The following is a 19334-nucleotide window of genomic DNA, read 5'->3' on the forward strand; positions in this document are numbered from 1 at the left end:
TAAATTGCTGGCTTGAGGGTTAGGTGAAGATGGATAAACCAAGAAAGAATCACAACACTGGAATTTTACCACAAAATCCTTCTATCTAATATTAAAATGTGTTTCTTTTAGATTACAGCCCAGATTAAATTCCTATATGAGGAACTTGGACTTGACAGCACCAGTGTTTTCGAGGATCTTAAGAAATACCTGAAATTTTGAAATGTTACATTCAACGGGGAATTGGAAACACACTGAAATATTTCATAGTCTTATTTCCAAATTGGGTTATTAGCAAAAGTGAGATTTTAAGTTACTAAGTGATTTTTTTTTTAAAGTTGCTTCTCCATCCAGATTTTGCGAAGTCTGTATTAAAATTGCTATACTGTTCTCTTCCACTGGTGTACATGCCTGTTAGCATAGGGAAAGCAGTTTAAACCATGTTCCTTAAAAAGACATGGAGAAAAGAATGAGGAAGGGGCTGGTGTTGTGGCTCAGCGGTAGAGTGCTCATCTAGCACGTGTGAGGCCCTGGGTTCCATCCTCAGCACCACATAAAAATAATAAATAAATAAAATAAAGGTATTGTGTCCAACCACTTCTAAAAAGAATGAGGAAAAGAGTGGAGGCTGTAGAATCCCAGGCCTCCCTTCCAATCAGTACTTTGTTCTTATCTATTTTACTAGGATTTTCTTTGAACAGTTTACAAATCGATGTCCTTCCTCTTTGTTAGTGAATATTTATAGACATTAGGACATTGAATCTTTCTTCTAGTTTCTTTGAATACATTTTAATAAAAAAGCTAAACATTCTTGTCATTTAAATGCTTTAGAGCTTTCAAATAATCTTAGGATTGACAGTGTTCTAATCATTGCTTATCAATGTTATCTCAAAGTTAAAAGTTTCTACAAGCAACAATCTTCTTTTAAACATTTTATTATTATTTCAAACATTTGAGAACCTTTCCTAAAGTAGTTACATTCAAGCTACCAAAATATCTTAAGAATTAGATGAAGTTTACCCAGCAGCATGCTATACATGAAGTTACAACACAACCAAATACCAGTGTCCCCATCTCTTTCATAGAGATTCCTAACATAAGCTGTACAATATGTTTAACGCACTAGAATAGCATGCTCGATTGGAAACAAAGCATTTATCTCTAAAAGCAGTTTGGTGATGAAGGAGGTTCTTCGTGTTGTGTTCCAGGATGACTCCATCTCCCTTCTCCAGAAAAATGCCATGTGTTTCAACTTCACTGCCTTTGGAGGTAGAATTGGTACTTAATTTTATTCTCAATCTTGTAGGAAGACCTGAAATCATTTCCTGTAGATTTAGCTGTGTTGATTCTCCGAAATTCAGAACCACAATAAAGACTTTGTCTATGCCATCCAGCTCTCTTGTGTACACAACAGAGTGACTGTCATTCCTCAAAAGGCAAAACCAGCCCCTGCTGAAGAGCAACTCATTGGAATGAAGTAGACTTAATTCTTGATATAATTTCAAGGCTGAACTGGGCTGAGTCTTTTGGACCTATTTTTTAAAAAGAACACTTACATAAATGGTTGATTACAATAATTTTTTAAAATATTTTATTATCTAAAGGAATTATTTCCCCCAAAACTTGCTTTATTTTTCCCTTAAAATAACTGCCAAATTATAAGCATGAATAAGTACATAAGAATAGTTTATATAAAAGCCAATCAAAATTGCAAAATTCAGGTTTTGAGCTTAACTGGGAGCTGCTGCTGTGCTCCATCTTAGAACTCTTGCAGAAACACTTTGACTCCACTCAAGATTCCCGAACAAATGTCCATGTCTAAGTTAATGATACTGAACTTGCCTAAATGAAGTTTCTCTATCTGTATTATAACTGCCAAACGCCTGGGAGAGAAAAAAAAGCCATTAAGGCCATGGATTTAGAACTTCTGATGAATTAGGGCTTATTTATCCTCTCGTGGGATCACGTAAGTTGCTACTGTGCAGAGATCATTGTAGCTTCAGCAGATGTGGTTCTTGCATAACTAATGATAGAACAGAAAATTACACATTCACACACACACAAATCTGCCTAAAGTGAAAGTTAGCTAATGTAAATTTTTTTTAACAGTAAAAGGCAGTATAAGTCTATTAAAGATTGAGGTTTATATTACAACTATATAAAACATATATAATTCAATGTACTTTTCTTGCTTTTTTCCCCTTTAACATTTTAAGCATTTTCCTATCATTATATAACCTCCATAAATATCATCTTAATATTTGCATTTCCAATATTTTCTTATAATTTCACTCCCCTCCCCCAACTTTTAGGAATATTTATTTAGGATAGATTACAAGATAATTACTATGTCAAAGAGTATGGACATCCGATACATAATGCCAAATTATTCTTCATAAGAGCTGTTGCCAAATCAACAATGTTCATTTCATTGTACTCTTGCCAGCCATGTTTTCTGGGGTGGTGGTTACCGTTGTTATTGTTGTTTAGAAGTGGGTGCTTATTATGTGTCTTAAATTAATATCTCATGGGTGTTTTGGGGGGAAAAGTGTATTCTTTGTTTATCAGGTATAAAAGTTATTTATGGTACATGTATATGACTTGTCAAAGTTATTACTAACATTTTCTGTAGCTGTAGGTAATGCATGAAAAGCATAGTTCAGTGCCGCTCACATAAGAAGTGCTCAGTGTCAGCTACTATTTTTATCTGATTTGAAATCTCCCTGTAATTATGGATTTGTCAATTTTCTCTTTGCATTTCTCAGAGTATTTGTTTTATATATTTTGAAGCTACTGTTACATAAAGATTCATAATTTTTAGTGGACTGTTATTGTTTTTCAATTTTTGGAAATTGATTGCCTTTGTCTCATAATGCTTTTCATATTGAATTCTATTTTGTCTGCTATTAAATATTTCCAAACCTGCTTTTCATAACTTCATTATTTGACTAGAGAAATGCATGCACACAGTATAAAACTCAAGTACAAGACCAATGTATACAATGAAAAGGTTTTCTTCCATTATTGCCTAGCTTCCGAGCTTCCCTCCCAGACATTATTAACTGTAGTCTTTCATTTTTAATGTATCATATGAAATAATTCTGTGCCTATGCAATCATAGGTAGACTTTTTTTCTTTACATAACTGGTGGCATGTTACTTTCTATACTATTTAATACATATTAGAAACGGTCTCAGATCACTGCAACTATTCTCATATTCTCATTTTAAAAGCTACCTACTAGTCCCATAATTGATTAAACTGGTTTTTTATTGATAAAATATTTAAATCATTCTAGAGTATTCTGCTATTACAAACAATGCTTCAGTCAAGATCCTTACATATTTCTCATTTTGCACGTGTGCAAATGAAGCTCAAGAATAGAAAGATTAGGTTAAAAAATACATTTTTGGCTGAGCATAATCCCAGCAGCTCATGAGGCTGAGGCAGGAGGATCACAAGTTCACAGTCAGCCTCAGCAACTTAGCTAGGCCCTAAGCAACCCAATGAGATGCTGTCTCTAAATAAAATATTTAAAAAAGTACTAAGGGGGCTGAGAACATAGCTCAATTGGTAGAGTGCTTGCTTTGCCCTGGGTTCAATCCCCAGCACCAGAAAGAAGAAAAAAAGGGCAGGGGATGTGGCTCAGTGGTTAAGTACCCCAGGGTTCAATCCCCTGTACTCAAAAAAATATGTATTTATTTAAATAATACATTTAAAATATAGAAATAATATATAGGATATATAAATATACATTTATATGTTTTATATATAAATTATATATAGTTGTTTTTGTTTGGTACTGGGGATTGAACCCAGGGGCACTTAGCCACTGAGCCACATCCCTGCCCTTTTTATTTTTTATTTTATTTTGAAATAAGGTCTTACTAAGTTGCCTAGGGCCTCACTAAATTGCTAAGGCTGGCCTCAGAAGTTGGGATCCTCATGCCTCAGCCTCCTGAATCAATGGGATTATAGACATGTGCCATCACACCCAGCTTGCTGTTTGACAGCTAAGTTGTAAGCTTGCTTTCTATTACTATTTGCCTGCTATATCTTTATTTTTAAAGGTTTTCTGTGTCCCTGCAAGGGAAGTCTCTGACAGATTTAAAGAGTATCAGTTAAGGTTTTAGACACACTCAGGATGACTGTGTTGTCAATACAAAAACTCATTTCTTTTTTCTAGAATCAACAAATTTTCACTGATACTCACCTCAACATTCACAACATGGTAATCTGAATTGGTGGGTAACCAGGTGTGATTGCCTTCAGAAAACCCAGCATTTGAACTGTTGTCCCACTGCATTGGTGACTTTGAGAGAAGGGTATTCTGTGTTAAAGAGACCAGGAAGAGAAAGCAATGGTCAGGTTATTAAAAGAAAGATACTTTGGTACTTTCTGAGTTACCTAATAATTTTACTTCCCTAAAGCTCTTAACTAATGTGTATGTTCATTATTCATAATGAAAAGGCTTTAACATTCAATACATAAACGAGTTTTAGCTCATAATTGGGAAATACCTAATAATATCTTAAGATTGAATAGACCATAATAAATAAACCTTAACATGCTTAGAATCTTTGCTGCTTTTTCTGAAAAATGAGAAATGTGGGATTTTTAAATGTGTCCTTATGGATTCATGCTATGTTCTCTGTGGTAAAGTTGTGGCAAATTCAAGAATACTGTCTGGTACAAGCAAGCCTGAACTCATTTATCCAGCCTTATTATTGCCCATGAGCAAAAACAAATCCTGAAGCTGACAGAGAAGATGTGTTACCTTAACCAAGTATTAAGGAACAGGATCTCATACAAATTAAAGGTTCAGTATTGGTCATCTAGCCAGCAACACAATTATGAGAGCCTTATCCTTAAAGAAAAGCTAACTGTGAGGCTCTGGATTAAACACTGGATAATATAAGACTACAACAGTTATTAGACCTAGCAGGTCAAATAAAGATTGAAGAAATATTCCTACCTTTCCATGTTTTGGATAAAGGGAAATGAATAATATTCCAAATAAAGCCTCTGGTGTCTAAGAATCAGCTAGAAAACATCTTTAAAATGCAGATTCCTTGCCAGGTGTGGTGCTGCATACCTATAATCAGCAACTCAGGATGCTAAGGCAGGGGGATTACAAATTCAAGGCCAGCCTCAGCAATTTAGTAAGACCCTAAATGACTTAATTGGACCCCATCTCAAAAAATAAAAAGGGGAGTGGTGTGGTTTAGTGGTTAAACACCACTAGGTTCAATCCCTGCTACCAAAATAATTTTTTTGAAATCTTTTTTTAGAATGCATGTTACTTGACTCTGCTCAATAAATTTAATTGTGCAGCTCAGAAAACAGCTCCCAAAACAAGAAAGCTCATGATTCTTACTAACCACAAAGAAAGAAAAGCGAAGTAACTGATTTGCCGCAATGGAATAGAAAAGTAAAATCTCTGATTTAGCAAAAGGACTAGGACTTGATTTTACTGCTCTGGTGCATGATTCAATTGTGTTAAACTTACAGCATCATAGTTTTCGTTGAGATCTGTGGCTAAAATATTTCCCATTCCTATTTCTTCTCCATAGTAAGTTATGGGAGTTCCAGGGAGTGTGAAAAGAAGCATATTCATGATATTCACATACTGGTTCCCCAGACGAGAAGTCAGTCGGCTACTGTCTGGTCCACCAATCTGAAAAGCAGATATTTTTAAGAACACAGCTCTATATACAGTTTTCTGGAAGACTTACCCTACTTCACAGTTCACCGGGCCCAAAGGTAGTTGCAGGCAAGCCTAGATTTGAGTCCTAGCTTAGTGATTGCTGTGTAACTGATCCATTTACTTCTTGGCTACTGAAAACTAACCACGTGCTGTCAGAATTCACAATGGCACTGCAAATAAGATAGTGCTTAGAGGATGCGTATTCATATTTTTTTCACATTTGTATAAGAATATTGGCAGGAAACTGCCGCAGTCTGGCTGGGCACAATTCAGGAGCCACTTGTCAAAAGAAACGAACTTTATTTTTAGAACCACACACGCCAAACAAAACAGCTCCTCAGGAAAAACCCTCAGAGCCCAACTGCCACCACCGGCTTCCCACAAGCCTCTCACACAAACACAAGCCTCACCACCTCCCACAATCCTCCTGCTCTTGAGGCCGATTGGCTGGGTTGCGTGGGCAGAGCCAAAGAAGTCCCCCAATGAGCATCACCGCAAAGGAGCCAATCAGCTAGATGTTGCTGGGGCCGCTGTGAGCCAATCATCAGCTGGCAGTCTGAAAGTTTGCTGGCAGCTGGAAGTTTGCTGGGGCCCCTTTGGCTGTGACTCTCAACATCTCCCCCTCTGTTTAAACAACAAGCATGTGGCTTAGGGACCGTGCCTGCCTTAGGTTGTCCAATAGTACATATGGTCCTTACCCATTATCGGATGAGCTGACCTCAAGGCGTCAGCCTCCTGTCTTAGGTTGGTACCACTGCAGTTGGATCTTACCCGTCACTGACTACTGGTCCAGTATACAGCCACACCTGTGGAGAGGTCTTTGTACCAGCAGGGGGGTGAGGTTCTTTGCCTCACCTCTGTTGGCCCCCAAATTTTAGCTTAACGATCATGACAAGCAGAAGGGAGGAAGATACACCAAGCCAACTGACGGCTCCTTTTGGAAAAATTGTACCACCAATGACATCATCATCAAAAATACCACAACACTACCACAAGTTGCTGCACCAACAGATAGTTCACAAGGCATACAGGTGAATTCACAATGCATACAAGTGATACATAGTCCAGGCAAGTTCTGCAAGCAGTTCAGTGATGGCTATTGCAGAAGCTGTAGATTGGTTTTATCTTTGTCTTCACCGGCACTGGGATGAAGAGGAATTCTGGCAATAATGGCTAAAGAAAAAATTATGTAACATTCCAGAAGGCACTAAAAGAAAACAATTTTCTTAACAATTTACATTATCTTGAAGAGAATTATTAAATATAATGAAAAGGAAAGGTGAAAGTAAATAAACAGATCTGTTAACCTCCTTTTTTTAATATTTATTTATTTATTAGTTATTGGCGGACACAACATCTTTGTTTGTATGTGGTGCTGGAGGATCGAACCCGGGCCGCACGCATTCCAGGAGGGCGCGCTACCGCTTGAGCCACATCCCCAGCCCCTAACCTCCTTTTTTGTTCACATATTAAAACAATCCTCAACAGTTGTTTACCCAATTTAAATTAAGGTCTCGGGTTCGATCCCCGTACGGGCCACCAAATGCCGCAGTCTGGCTGGGCACAATTCAGGAGCCACTTGTCAAAAGAAACAAACTTTATTTTTAGAACCACACAGGCCAAACAAAACAGCTCCTCAGGAAAAACCCTCAGAGCCCAACTGCCACCACCGGCTTCCCACAAGCCTCTCGCAGGAAACAAAAGTGTTTCCTCCATAAAGAGCAGAACAAGGAAACAAGGTGGAAAGGGCCAGAGATGGTAGACTTCTGACACATCCCTTTACTGTCTTCATTTTTGAACTATTTAAATAAATTTTAAAAGGTAAATCAACATGGGCTGGGTTGTGGCTCAGTGGTAGAGCACTTGCCTAGCATGTGTGAGGCACTGGGTTCAGTCTCAGCACCACATATCAGCAAATTAATAAAGATCTTTCAATAGCTAATAAAAATATTTTTTAAAAAAAGGTAAATCAACATAAATTTATATAGAGAAAGTTTTATAAGGTGTTTGCTATTTTTATATATATATTTCTGTGCTAAATGCTCTAGGTAATACTGTAACTCCTTATTTAAATACGAATTAAAACTCTTTTCTATAACCCCACTACTTAAATCTCATGCATGTGCTAAGCAAAGCGCTTACTGTATCGTAAAGCATTTTCACACCTATGTTATCTTACTTCCTTTTCCACAACCATGCTGTCAAACACTATGTCCATTTTACAAATGAGGAAGCCAGCTCTGAGAAATTACATCATTTATTCAAATTATAGTATGAGGGAGAACCAGCCTTTGTACTTGAATCTTAGAAAGGAATTAAAGGCCTGGGGATATAGCTCAGTTAGTAGAGTGTTTCCCACACATGCACAAGGCCCTGGGTTCAATCCCCAGCACTACCACCATGAATAAGAAGAAGAAGAAGAAGAAAGGAAATGACTGTTAAAATCTTTTTTATATGTATTAAAATAATTTTCATAATTATACTACTCTATAAGCCAATATGAAGTATTTTTCTAAATTTATGGCCAGACGAGGATGTGGAGAAAAGGGTACACTTGTACATTGTTGGTGGGACCGAAAATTGGTGCGGCCAATTTGGAAAGCAGTTTGGAGATTCCTGGGAAAGCTGGGAATGGAACCACCATTTGACCCTGCTATTGCCCTTCTCGGACTATTCCCTGAAGACCTTAAAAGAGCATGCTACAGGGATACTGCCACATCGATGTTCATAGCAGCACAATTCACAATAGCTAGACTGTGGAACCAACCTAGATGCCCTTCAATAAATGAATGGATAAAAAAAAATGTGGCATCTATACACAATGGAGTACTATGCAGCAATAAAAAAATGACAAAATCATAGAATTTGCAGGGAAATGGATGGCACTAGAGCAGATTATGCTTAGTGAAGCTAGCCAATCCCTAAAAAACAAATACCAAATGTCTTCTTTGATATAATGAGAGCAACTGTGAACAGAGCAGGGAGGAAGAGTAGGAAGAAAAGAGTAACATTAAACAGAGACATGAGATGGGAGGGAAAGGGAGAGAAAAGGGAAATTGCATGGAAATGAAGGGAGACCCTCATTGCTATACAAAATTACATATAAGAGGTTGTGAGGGGAATTGGAAAATAAACAAGGAGAGAAATGAATTACAGTAGATGGGGTAGAGAGAGAAGATGGGAGGGGAGGGGAGGGGGGATAGTAGGGGATAGGAAAGGTAGCAGAATACAACAATTACTAATAGGGCATTATGTAAAATTGTGGATGTGTAACCGAAGTGATTCTGCAATCTGCATTTGGGGTAAAATTGGGGGTTCATAACCCACTTCAATCTAATGTATGAAATATGATATGTCAAGAGCTTTGTAATGTTGTGAACAACCAATAAAATAAATAAATAAATAAATAAATAAATAAATTTATGGCCAGAAAATTAGGTCAATTCTTGCCTCCATCCTTTTACTCTCTTTTAAGAAAATACAAATATATATATATATATATATATATATATATATATATATATATATATATATATATATATATATTAAGCTGGTGGTGGACCTTTATTTATTTATATGCGGTGCTGAGACTCAAACTCAGTGCCTCACACATGCTAGGCAAGTACTCTGCCACTGAGCCATGACCCCAACCCTCCTTTCACTCCTTTAGCTTCTAACAACAAACCCTGTAATTTCTTAAGTCTTCTAGACACAGAGCATGAAAGACTACAACAATCCAAGATGAATTTATTCAAGAAAAATAATTGCATCTTGGAGCAGTGAGCTTTGTAGCATTTGCACTTCCCTAATCTCACACACCCTTCCTCAAATCCATGATGGCTTTCAAAACTAATAGCCAATAAAACAGCTGAAAACCAGCAGCCTAGCCACCACTAAAAGGGCAAAACAGGTTTAAAGTACACCAATATCTCCATCCTTAGGAAACCTACTTCATAAATTTCTGGCAGCCCACATTTAGTTTCCTTTGCCTGATCTGACTTTGCAAACAGCAACAGCCCTATCCCCAGAGCATTGCTGAGAAAAACTCAACATTATACCTGCCTGTGATGGTGTTACTAATTGAAGCTACTCAGAAGCTGAGCAAAAAAAGAAAAAAAAATTAAAGTTGACAATGAGATGTCCGTGAGGGGCTTTCAAAAGTTCCAACATCCCTGGGAATCCAAGAGGCTACAGTAATGGCAGGCCTGTGTGCATGCTGAGGGCTGTGCAGATATCCAAGGAAGACCTGACAAGGCTCTGATCTCTTACTTTAGGCTACCCTTGAGGCTCTGTGCAATCAGAAATTGACAACTAAGGCAGAGTTGTCAACTGCCAAATGTTGAGAGTATGCCAACACACACACAGCCCTTCAGCAATACAGGGAGACTTATCAGTTCCATCTAGAAATCTTTCCATTCCTTAACTGTCAAAGCAGAGATTTCCCTGGCAACGTGGAAAAAGAACAGACTATACAGAATTAGTCTAAGAAAGAAAAGAAAAAAAGGAGTAACAACTACAACAAACACAGAGGGGAGAACATGATTTCTAGAATTACCCTATTACATGCCTTTAAATGTCCAGTTTGTAATAACAAAAATACTGGCAAAGAAGCAAAACTATGGCCCATACATTGGTGATAAGAAAAATAATCAGTAAAAAATGTTGCTGTGGAGTCAGAGAAATGCAAATCAAAACCACCCTAAGATACCATCTCACTCCAGTAAGATTGGCAGCCATTAAGAAGTCCAACAACAACAAGTGCTGGCGAGGATGCGGGGAAATGGGTACACTTGTTCATTGTTGGTGGGACTGCAAAATGGTGCAGCCAATTTGGAAAGCAGTATGGAGATTTCTTGGAAAGCTGGGAATGGAACCACCATTTGACCCAGCTATTCCCCTTCTCGGTCTATTCCCTAAAGACCTAACAAGAGCATGCTACAGGGACACTGCTACATCGATGTTCATAGCAGCACAATTCACGATAGCAAGATTGTGGAACCAACCTAGAAGCCCTTCAATAGATGAATGGATTAAAAAAATGTGGCATTTATACACAATGGAGTATTACTCTGCATTAAGAAATGACAAAATCATAGAATTTGGAGGGAAATGGATGGCATTAGAGCAGATTATGCTAAGTGAAGCTAGCCAATCCTTAAAAAACAAATGCCAAATGTCTTCTTTGATATAAGGGGAGTAACCAAGGACAGGGTAGAGACGAAGAGCTGGAGAAGAAGATTAACATTAAACAGGGATGATAGGTGGGAGGGAAAGGGAGAGTTAAGGGAAATTGCATGGAATTGGAAGGTGAGACTCAGGGTTATACACAATTACATATAAGAGGAAAGGAGGAGTAGGAGAGAAATTATATAAGTGTAAGAAACGATTCACAGTAGAGGGGGTGGAGAGAGAGAAGGGGAGGGGAAGGGAGGGGAGGGGAGGGGGGATAGTGGAGAATGGGATAGACAGCAGAATACATCAGTCACTAGAAAGGCAATTTGTAAATCAATGGAAATGTAACTGATGTGACACAGCAATCTGTATATGGGGTAAAAATGGGAGTTCATAACCCACTTGAATCAATCTGTGAAATATGGTATATTAAGAACTATGTAATGAACAACCAACAATAAAATAATAAAAAAAAAAAGGTAAAAAAAAAAAATGTTGCTGTGGGAAACCAAACATTTGACTTACTAGAGACTTTAAATCAGCTATTATGTTTTCCAGGAACTAAGTTATAGGGGCTGGGGTTGTGGCTCAGTGGTAGAGTGCTCATCTCACATGTGAGAGTCCCTGGGTTCGATCCTCAGGACCACATAAAAATAAAGACCTGACAAGGATCTGATCTCTCAGAGCACCACATAAAAATAAACAAAATAAAGATATTGTATCCATGTATAACTAAAAAAATATTTTAAAAAAGAACTAAGTTATAGCTACAGAATTTAAAGACAATATGGGAAACAGTGTCACATCCATTAGATATTACTCATTATTATCAATAGAGAAATTATGAAAAAGAAACAAATTTGGGAGTTGTAAAGTATAACAAATAAAAACTTTCCTAGTAGGGTTTGACAGATTTGAACTGGCAGAGGAATCAGAAAACACAAAGGTCAATTGAGAAAATCTCAACTGAAACAATCAGAAAGAAAAGAATGAAGAACAATGAGCAGATCTCAGAGACCTGTGGGATACCATCATATACACCAACATACACATAAAGGAAGTCTCAAAACAAGAAGAGATAGAAAAGGGGAAAGAAAGAATGTCTGAAAAAACAACAGGCAACAACTTCCCACAGCGGATGAAAAACAATCTGCATATCAGAATCCCCACCTTGACACATCAGACTGTCAAAGGCACAGAGAGAGCTGGGGATGAGGCTTGGTGGTAGGGTGCTTGCCTAGCATGGATCCCCAGTACCACCCAAACACAAAAATAATGCTGATGAAAGCAGCAAGAGAAAATTAGCACATCACATATCAGTAATCCTCGATAAGATTAACAACTGACTTGTCATCAGAAACTATGGAGGCTAGAAGGCAATGTGATGACATCTTGAATGAAAGGGAAAAAACAAAATATCTATATCTAGCAAAATATTCTCCAATAATGAAAGACAATTTTTACATACCTCTTCACACCTACTGTGATGGGTATGATTTTTTTTCAAAACACAGAAAATTAGTTATTAAGGATATGGGAAACTAGAACCCTTTTACATGGCTGCTAGGAATGTAAAATTGGGGTGGGGAGGGGGATCAATAGAAAATAATATGGCAGTTCCTCAAAGTTAAACATAGAAGTACTGTATGATCCAGCAATTCCACTTCCATGTAGGTATCCAAAAGAATTGAAGAAAGGGGCTAAAATGGATACCATATACCAAAGTTCATGACATTCCAATAGCCATAAAGAGGAAACACCCCAATGGGCATCAAGAGATGATGGAATGAATAAAACATGGTATCTACACTCAATTGAATATTATGCAACCATAAAAAAGAATGAAATGCTGATATACGCTACAGTATGAAAAAATCTTGAAAACATAGATTTGATTAAATAAGCCAGTCACAGGAAGACAAATATTGTGTGAATCCACTTATATGAGGTACTCGTAAAATACAAGCATAAAACAGAATGGAAGAAACAAGAGTTTGGAAGTAGGAATAAGAGATTACTATATAACTTTTCTGTTCGGGATTATGAAAAAGTTCTAGAAATGGATAATAGTGATAGATAATTAAACAACTTGTGAATGTATTTAATATCAATAAATTGCACATTTATTTTAAATTTTATGTGTATTTTGCCATAATAAAAGCCACAAAAGAATTTTTCAGGAATGCATAATAAACTTAGAAACTAATAAGTTCATTGGTGTTGCAGGCAGGATATGAGATCATATATAAAAGCCTATACTAAACCAGGCACAGTGGCAAACACATGTAATCCCAGTGGCTCGGGAGGCTGAGATAGGAGGATTTCGAGTTCAAAGCCAGCCTCAACAATGGTGAGGTGCTAAGCAACTCAGTGAGACCCTGTCTCTAAATAAAATACAAAATAGGGCTGGGGATGTGGCTCAGTGGTCAAGTGCCCCCCAGTACTCCCCGCCAAAAAAAAAAAAAAAAAAAAAAAAGTCTATATTATTTGTATACACTAAGAATGATCAAAAATGAAATTAAGAAAATAATTCAATTCAACATGAAAGGAATAAAATATAGCTATGTGCCACACAACATTCTGGTCAACCACAGACTATAAATAGCAGTGGTCTCAAAATTATAATGGTACTGGAACAAAGTTGAGGAAAAGGCAAGGGAAAAGGGAACTGATAGAGGAAAAAAAAAAAGAATCCTCAAGAAAATTCACAGTGAAGAGTTTGGTACAAGCTTTGCAGAAAAGCTCCTTAAAAAGTGTAAAAGCTGGGGTTGTGGCTCAGTGGTAGAGCACTTGCCTAGCATGCATGAGGCACTGGGTTTGATTCTCAGCACCGCATACAAATAAATAAAATAATAGTCCAACAACAACTAAACAAATTTAAAAAAAAATGTGAAAGCAAGCTGCTCGTGGTGATGCACACCTATAGCAGGAGGATACAAGTTTGAGGCCAGCCTTAGAAATTTAGTGAGGCCCTAAGCAACTTAGTGAGACCCTGTCTCAAAATAAAAAATAAAAAAGGGCTGGGGATGTGGGCTTATAGCTCAGTGGTAAAGCACCTCTGGGTTCACTCCCCAGTACCAAAAAAAGAAAATGCACTGGGGATGGCCCAGTAGTTAAGTGCCTCAGGTTCAATCCCCAGTACAAGGGAAAAAAATCTTTTTCTCTTTCTTCAATAATAAATTAACTAGGGCTTACTATAATTAAGTCACTACACCTGGATCAGATTTTTTTTATTTTTTATTTTTTTTATAACTTTAGTGTAACCTAGTGTTTCTGTCCAGCAAGTGCAACAACAATGTGGTGTTAAGTCATGATACTGGTCCTCCACGCAGGGGACTGAGTCTTTGGAAAACCAGGACAGCATGAAAACGATCATGTTACATCATGGAACCACAGCTGGTTCCATGTGTATACAGATGGCCTCTTCAAAGGGCTCAAGATGGGCACAAGGACTTACCATCCAATTAGGCCACCTTCCTTCTGGCATGTTTTCCATCCAGGATGTGATGACTTCATGCACAATGTTCCCAGAAAGATTGTCCAGTGTGGTGAGGTAATAGTTGAAGGGAAAATCCGCTTCCTGGGTAAATGGCAACCCATAGTACATCATGGTCCTGTCGATGCTCTCTGCCTGGGCTTCGGCTCCCATGAACCTGTCAGAGTTGGCAGGGTTTGAGGCCCTCAGGGCCTGTCAGGAGACTGGCTAAAGACTCTGCATCTTGTTTATATCTTATTTTTAAAATGTGGGGGCTAAACACACACTATTAGCCAGATAGGGGCAGGGCTCATTAGAAAGCAGTCAAGGGCTGGGGATGTGGCTCAAGCGGTAGCGCGCTCGCCTGGCATGCGTGCGGCCCGGGTTGGATCCTCAGCACCACATACCAACAAAGATGTTGTGTCCGCCGAGAACTAAAAAATAAATATTAAAAAATTCTCTCTCTCTCTCTCTCTCTCTCTCTCCTCTCTCACTCTCTCTTTACAAAAAAAGAAAAAAGAAAAGAAAAGAAAGCAGTCAAGCCAGGTAGCCAAGAAAGGTCACAGTGGGTCACCTGTGGTGTCTAGGGCAGTGTATTAATGGGTCACTGCACAATCTTGGGCCCAGTGCCTTGGTTCACATCCCATCTTTGCCATCACTACCCACGGGACCATCACCAGCGTGCTCAGAGCTTCGTCTCCTCATCTAGAAAGTGGAGATGATAATCAGAGCACCACTTCAAGGAGGGAAAATTTCTTAAGCTTCTTTTTCTATTGATTCTATTGGGTGACCAGTACAAACTAACGCAGGTTAAGTATCCCTTAACCAAAATTCTTGGGACCAGAGTATTTCAGATTTTGGAGGGTTTTTTTTTTTTTTTTAAGATTTTATAGTATTTACCTAGACTTTTACTAGTTGAAAATTCCTGATCCAAAAATCATAAATCAAAAATGGTCCAAAATTTTCAGATTAACCTTGAGTTAATTTTGTAGAATATTATATGCCAGGCACTATTTTAGATGCTTTATGTACATTATCTCATTTATCTTATAATAACCTTTTAAAAGGTTATTACTATTACCTTTGGGTTTTTTTTTTTTTCCTTTGATGGTGCTTCTGGGAATTGAACCCAGGGCCTTGTGCATGCAAGGCAAGCACTCTATCAATTGAGTTATATCCCCAGCCCCTACCATTACCTTCTTATTGATGAAAAAACAGACTTATGTTAACCAACCAGCCCAAGACCAACCAGCTACGGAGCCAGATTCCACCTCAAGCCCATCTGAGTCCAAAGCTATGTTTCTAAGCATTGTGATATACTGACAGGATGATTCCAACATTTGGATTCATACTCTACAGGGAAATATAGTCCCAGTAATAATGATAAAAATAATAGTTCCTGGCTAACACTTAACTACTAAATTACCTTTTAAATTAATTTAATTTTTATAAAACTCTGAAATCAGTGCTATCATTAGCAAAATCCCACAAAAGAAGAAACTGAAAATCAGCTGTGTGACAAGATATATCAGACCCTGGCATAACCTAGCTGAAATAAAATTATGCAGTCTTATTAAATTATGACTTGGAGCTCAGACTATGCCTCACAACCATGTGAGGTTTAAACTACAGATCACACTCTGTGCCTATAAAGAACAAACGCAGTCCTGTGGTCACCTGTATCTGCCAGGCTCCCGGCTGTATTGGTCCATGGTCTGCCGGAAGCTCCGGACAAGGTCGTGCATTCCCACTTGCGTGGTGGTGAAGTCGTGATACAGCTCTGAGTAGTGTGTGACAGTGTCCTTTGAAAACCAGGACAACAGGAATGCCATCATTTCACATGTCACATACCCACAGCCAGCTCCATATGAATACAGACAGTCTCTTCAAAGGGATCAAGCTGAGCAAAAGAGATGCTCAGAGATGATCCTGGCGAGACCTCCCATGCTCAAGGGTTTGTGGACTGACAGACAGTATTCACAACTATTAGTACTTCATTTGATTAATTGTCAACTTTATAAATCTAGTAAACAATAATTAGTTAACAAAGTCCTCCTACCTACATGATTGTGTAAGTGCTTCAGACACTTATAAAGGCAAGCAAATGATCCTAAGGATTATAGAGCTCATCATTATACTTTTATCTATTCACACAGATATCAGTATTTTGTATTTAAATTAGTTTCTTTACCATATTTATCTTTCATTTTTACTATTACAGTTTCTCAGGGTTTCAGGTTTTTCCTGATATTCATTTCTCTGCCTTCCTAGGATTATAAGAATCAAAAACAAAAGACTACATCCCATACAAGCCAAGGTTTTAGGTCCTGGGTTGGGACACGGACTGACTGAACTGGCCAACCTAACTTGAGGTCCATGTGGTAGATTTTTTTGCCTTCCATACTTTTTATTAGTGCACTATAGTGTACATAATGAGTCCTGATTCATAGTGAGATAGGCATGGTTCAGAAATCTGTTTATCACTTCTATAACCGTTGATATGCTAAGTTCTCTAAGGTTTGGTAAATGGGGGATCATGAAACTTCTCTAATAGGCGGTTACAAGACTTCAATGCACTATAAAAGTGCATGTTGCATACCATGGACACCCGGCCAATGCCTGTTCCCTTCCCTTCTGTCTATCTAACCTGGAACAACTAACTAGAAAAGATGCTGGGGACCTCCTCACTTGAGCTTGAGTGAGATGATAAAATCTCAGTGAGCAAACTGTCCTCCATTCTAGGTCCTTGGTAGAGTTCACTCTGTGCCCTCAGAACCTTCATGAAGGGACAAAGATGAATAACTCCTCCAGGGATCCCTTACTCTGGAAAAAGCCAGCAGAAGAAAACGTCTGAGTGCCTGAATTAGAAACCCCCATGCCTCCTAAGAAGTAGTGTGGCTAGGTACCTCCCACAGATGGCACAGGACTTGCCTTTGTAATTGGCACCTCAGGCTAATAAGGGAAACCCTGATGCATTTTCAGAAATTTTAAGATCTTACCGGGCTTTGTGACTTATTTACTTGGATCTCATCTCTCAGATGCTTTGCTTCTAGAAGAAATTTAACAGCATCAAAACTAAAGCCATCAACACCTTTTGCAAGCCAAAACTGTATTATTTCCTAAACAGGAAGAAGCAAAACACTTAGTTACACATGATAATCATAATGATTAATAAAGGCTTTTTTTGCAAATGACTTTCCATCATAAATAGATATTGCCACATACAAAACAAACACAATATCCATGCATTCGGCTATTTATTAATTTCTTGTAACTGTCTTAGTATAATGAACTCTCAAGTAACTTCCTTTAGGGATACCCACACCTCCTTCATATTTGAATTAGGAGTTATAATTACATTTATAACTGATATGATGAGCATATTTCCAAAGTTTAGAGAATCCAATCAAAACTTAAGAAACCATCATGAAAGATAGGACTCCAGAGAATCTGGGACAGTACCTCATCTCCATCTTGCCCAACTCCTTAACTATCACTCCAGCTCAAAGTAATAACCAATTGTTCAAGAGTTAAATGCTTCACTCCTTATCAGGAAGGCAAGTGAAAGGTGAAGAGCTTGGGTGGTCAAGGATTTCCTATTGAGAGCACTATGGAAGAAACACAAGACCAAGCAGAAAGAATCAACCATCAACCAGGAAAACAAAGAAGAAAAAGAGTGAAGATCAGGTGGTAGAACTCAGCTGCAAACATCTTGAATACCCTCAGATAATAAAAGGTAAATAGCACTTTATCCAAAGAAGCCACTATTTTATTGTCCTTCACAAAGAAATTGACCCCAGCTAAAATAGTTTTCATACATTTTATTAGATTCTTTCATGACAGAATATCTTCCAAAGATGTCTGATGGACACCAGAGTGAATGTCCCTGGCTTTCTCTACACCCCTGCCTGATTCCCAACACATCCTTGCTAAAGAGAAGGTAGCTTTTGCGTGCCCAGCCTCTTCCCTGGCACACCTGCTGTGCTGGCCTGTCCGGACTCCAATGCTGAGTCCAATGACCGAAGAGATGAAACCAAGACTGCAAACATGGCCCTCAAGGAAGGAGCTTGAGAAGAAGGAAATGGGACGTGAGAAACACGGAGAGGATAGAGGAGGCAGCTTCTGGATATGCATGAATGGGAGGCGGAGAAACGGGATTTCCTTTCCTTCCAGGCAGTCTCAGGTGTAGGGCTGGAGGCATGGGTGTGTGATCTATGCAACTGCACTGGGCCCCTGGCTCAGAAGGGCCTCGAGCTTGGTTTAATACTCCAGCTCTTGATTTCATTGTTATGAACTTTTCAATGATTTTAGAACAAGGGACCCTGAACTTTCATTTTGCATGTGGCCCCACAAATGATGTAGTGAGTAATTTAGAGGTACCATGAGAAAAAAAATGCAGGGTAAAGGGGGCCAAAGAGCGAGTTTAGATTGTGTAGGCAACATTTCAACAGGGAAAATAAGAAATGAGGGAGAAGCCACGAGGAGGCATGGTCCATGGGGAGGTATGGAATCATGGGAAGGTATGGTGCCGTGTGTAGGTACATGGAAGAGCACAGATTCCTTGAGCAATGAAAAGAGGGGACAGTGTGGTTGGACTCATCACATCTAGCTTAGTAGTTATTGGGAACAACTTGGGATCTGTTGGGCACAGGGATAGGAAACCCCTGGAGGGTGTTCAGCAGAAAAGCCTATGGTTTGTCTTACACTTTCAAAGATTTGATGTATGCAGAACAAACCGGTCAGTCTGACGTCTCCTCAAAAAGTGAAATAGGAGGTTACGCTGAGACCTACCTAGCAATTCCACACCTAGGTACATATCCAAGAGAGGTGAAAATGTGTGTCCCCACCAAACCATGTGCACAGTGGAGGTTCACAGCAGCATGATCCATAAAAGCCAAGAAGCTGAAATCACCTCCCAAGACACAGCCATATAATGAATATTATCTGTCCATAAAAGGTACAGAATACTGATGCATGCTACAACTTAAGAGGAATCTTGGA

At 38.5% G+C, this 19334-nt stretch overlaps 2 protein-coding genes across 9 annotated transcripts in view; one reads left to right on the forward strand and one right to left on the reverse strand.

The window, feature by feature from the left end:
* The window catches only part of PREPL (prolyl endopeptidase like), a 38153-nt gene extending 33852 nt beyond the window's left edge, over positions 1–4301 (forward strand). For 4 of the 8 annotated variants that reach the window (XM_081265067.1, XM_081265065.1, XM_081265068.1 and 1 more), the window contains one exon: positions 112–1040. In XM_081265067.1, the coding sequence (XP_081121193.1) occupies positions 112–201 (90 nt within the window). In that variant the 3' untranslated portion in view covers positions 202–1040. Of the gene's footprint in view, positions 1–111; positions 1044–4165 lie in introns of those variants that run through there. The other 4 variants (XM_081265066.1, XM_081265064.1, XM_081265063.1 and 1 more) reach the window with 4 other exon arrangements.
* Positions 899–19334, reverse strand: part of SLC3A1 (solute carrier family 3 member 1) — a 55388-nt gene continuing 36952 nt past the window's right edge. Inside the window, exons 7-12 of the mRNA XM_081265070.1 lie at positions 17333–17452; positions 16011–16135; positions 14316–14511; positions 5489–5656; positions 4193–4309; positions 899–1511 (exon numbers count right to left, since the gene is read on the reverse strand). Coding sequence (XP_081121196.1) covers positions 1071–1511; positions 4193–4309; positions 5489–5656; positions 14316–14511; positions 16011–16135; positions 17333–17452 — 1167 coding nt within the window. The 3' untranslated portion in view covers positions 899–1070. The remainder of the gene's footprint in view (positions 1512–4192; positions 4310–5488; positions 5657–14315; positions 14512–16010; positions 16136–17332; positions 17453–19334) is intronic.

Source organism: Spermophilus citellus, assembly GCF_964194105.1.
Source record: "Spermophilus citellus genome assembly, chromosome: 13".
Lineage (NCBI taxonomy): Eukaryota > Metazoa > Chordata > Mammalia > Rodentia > Sciuridae > Spermophilus > Spermophilus citellus.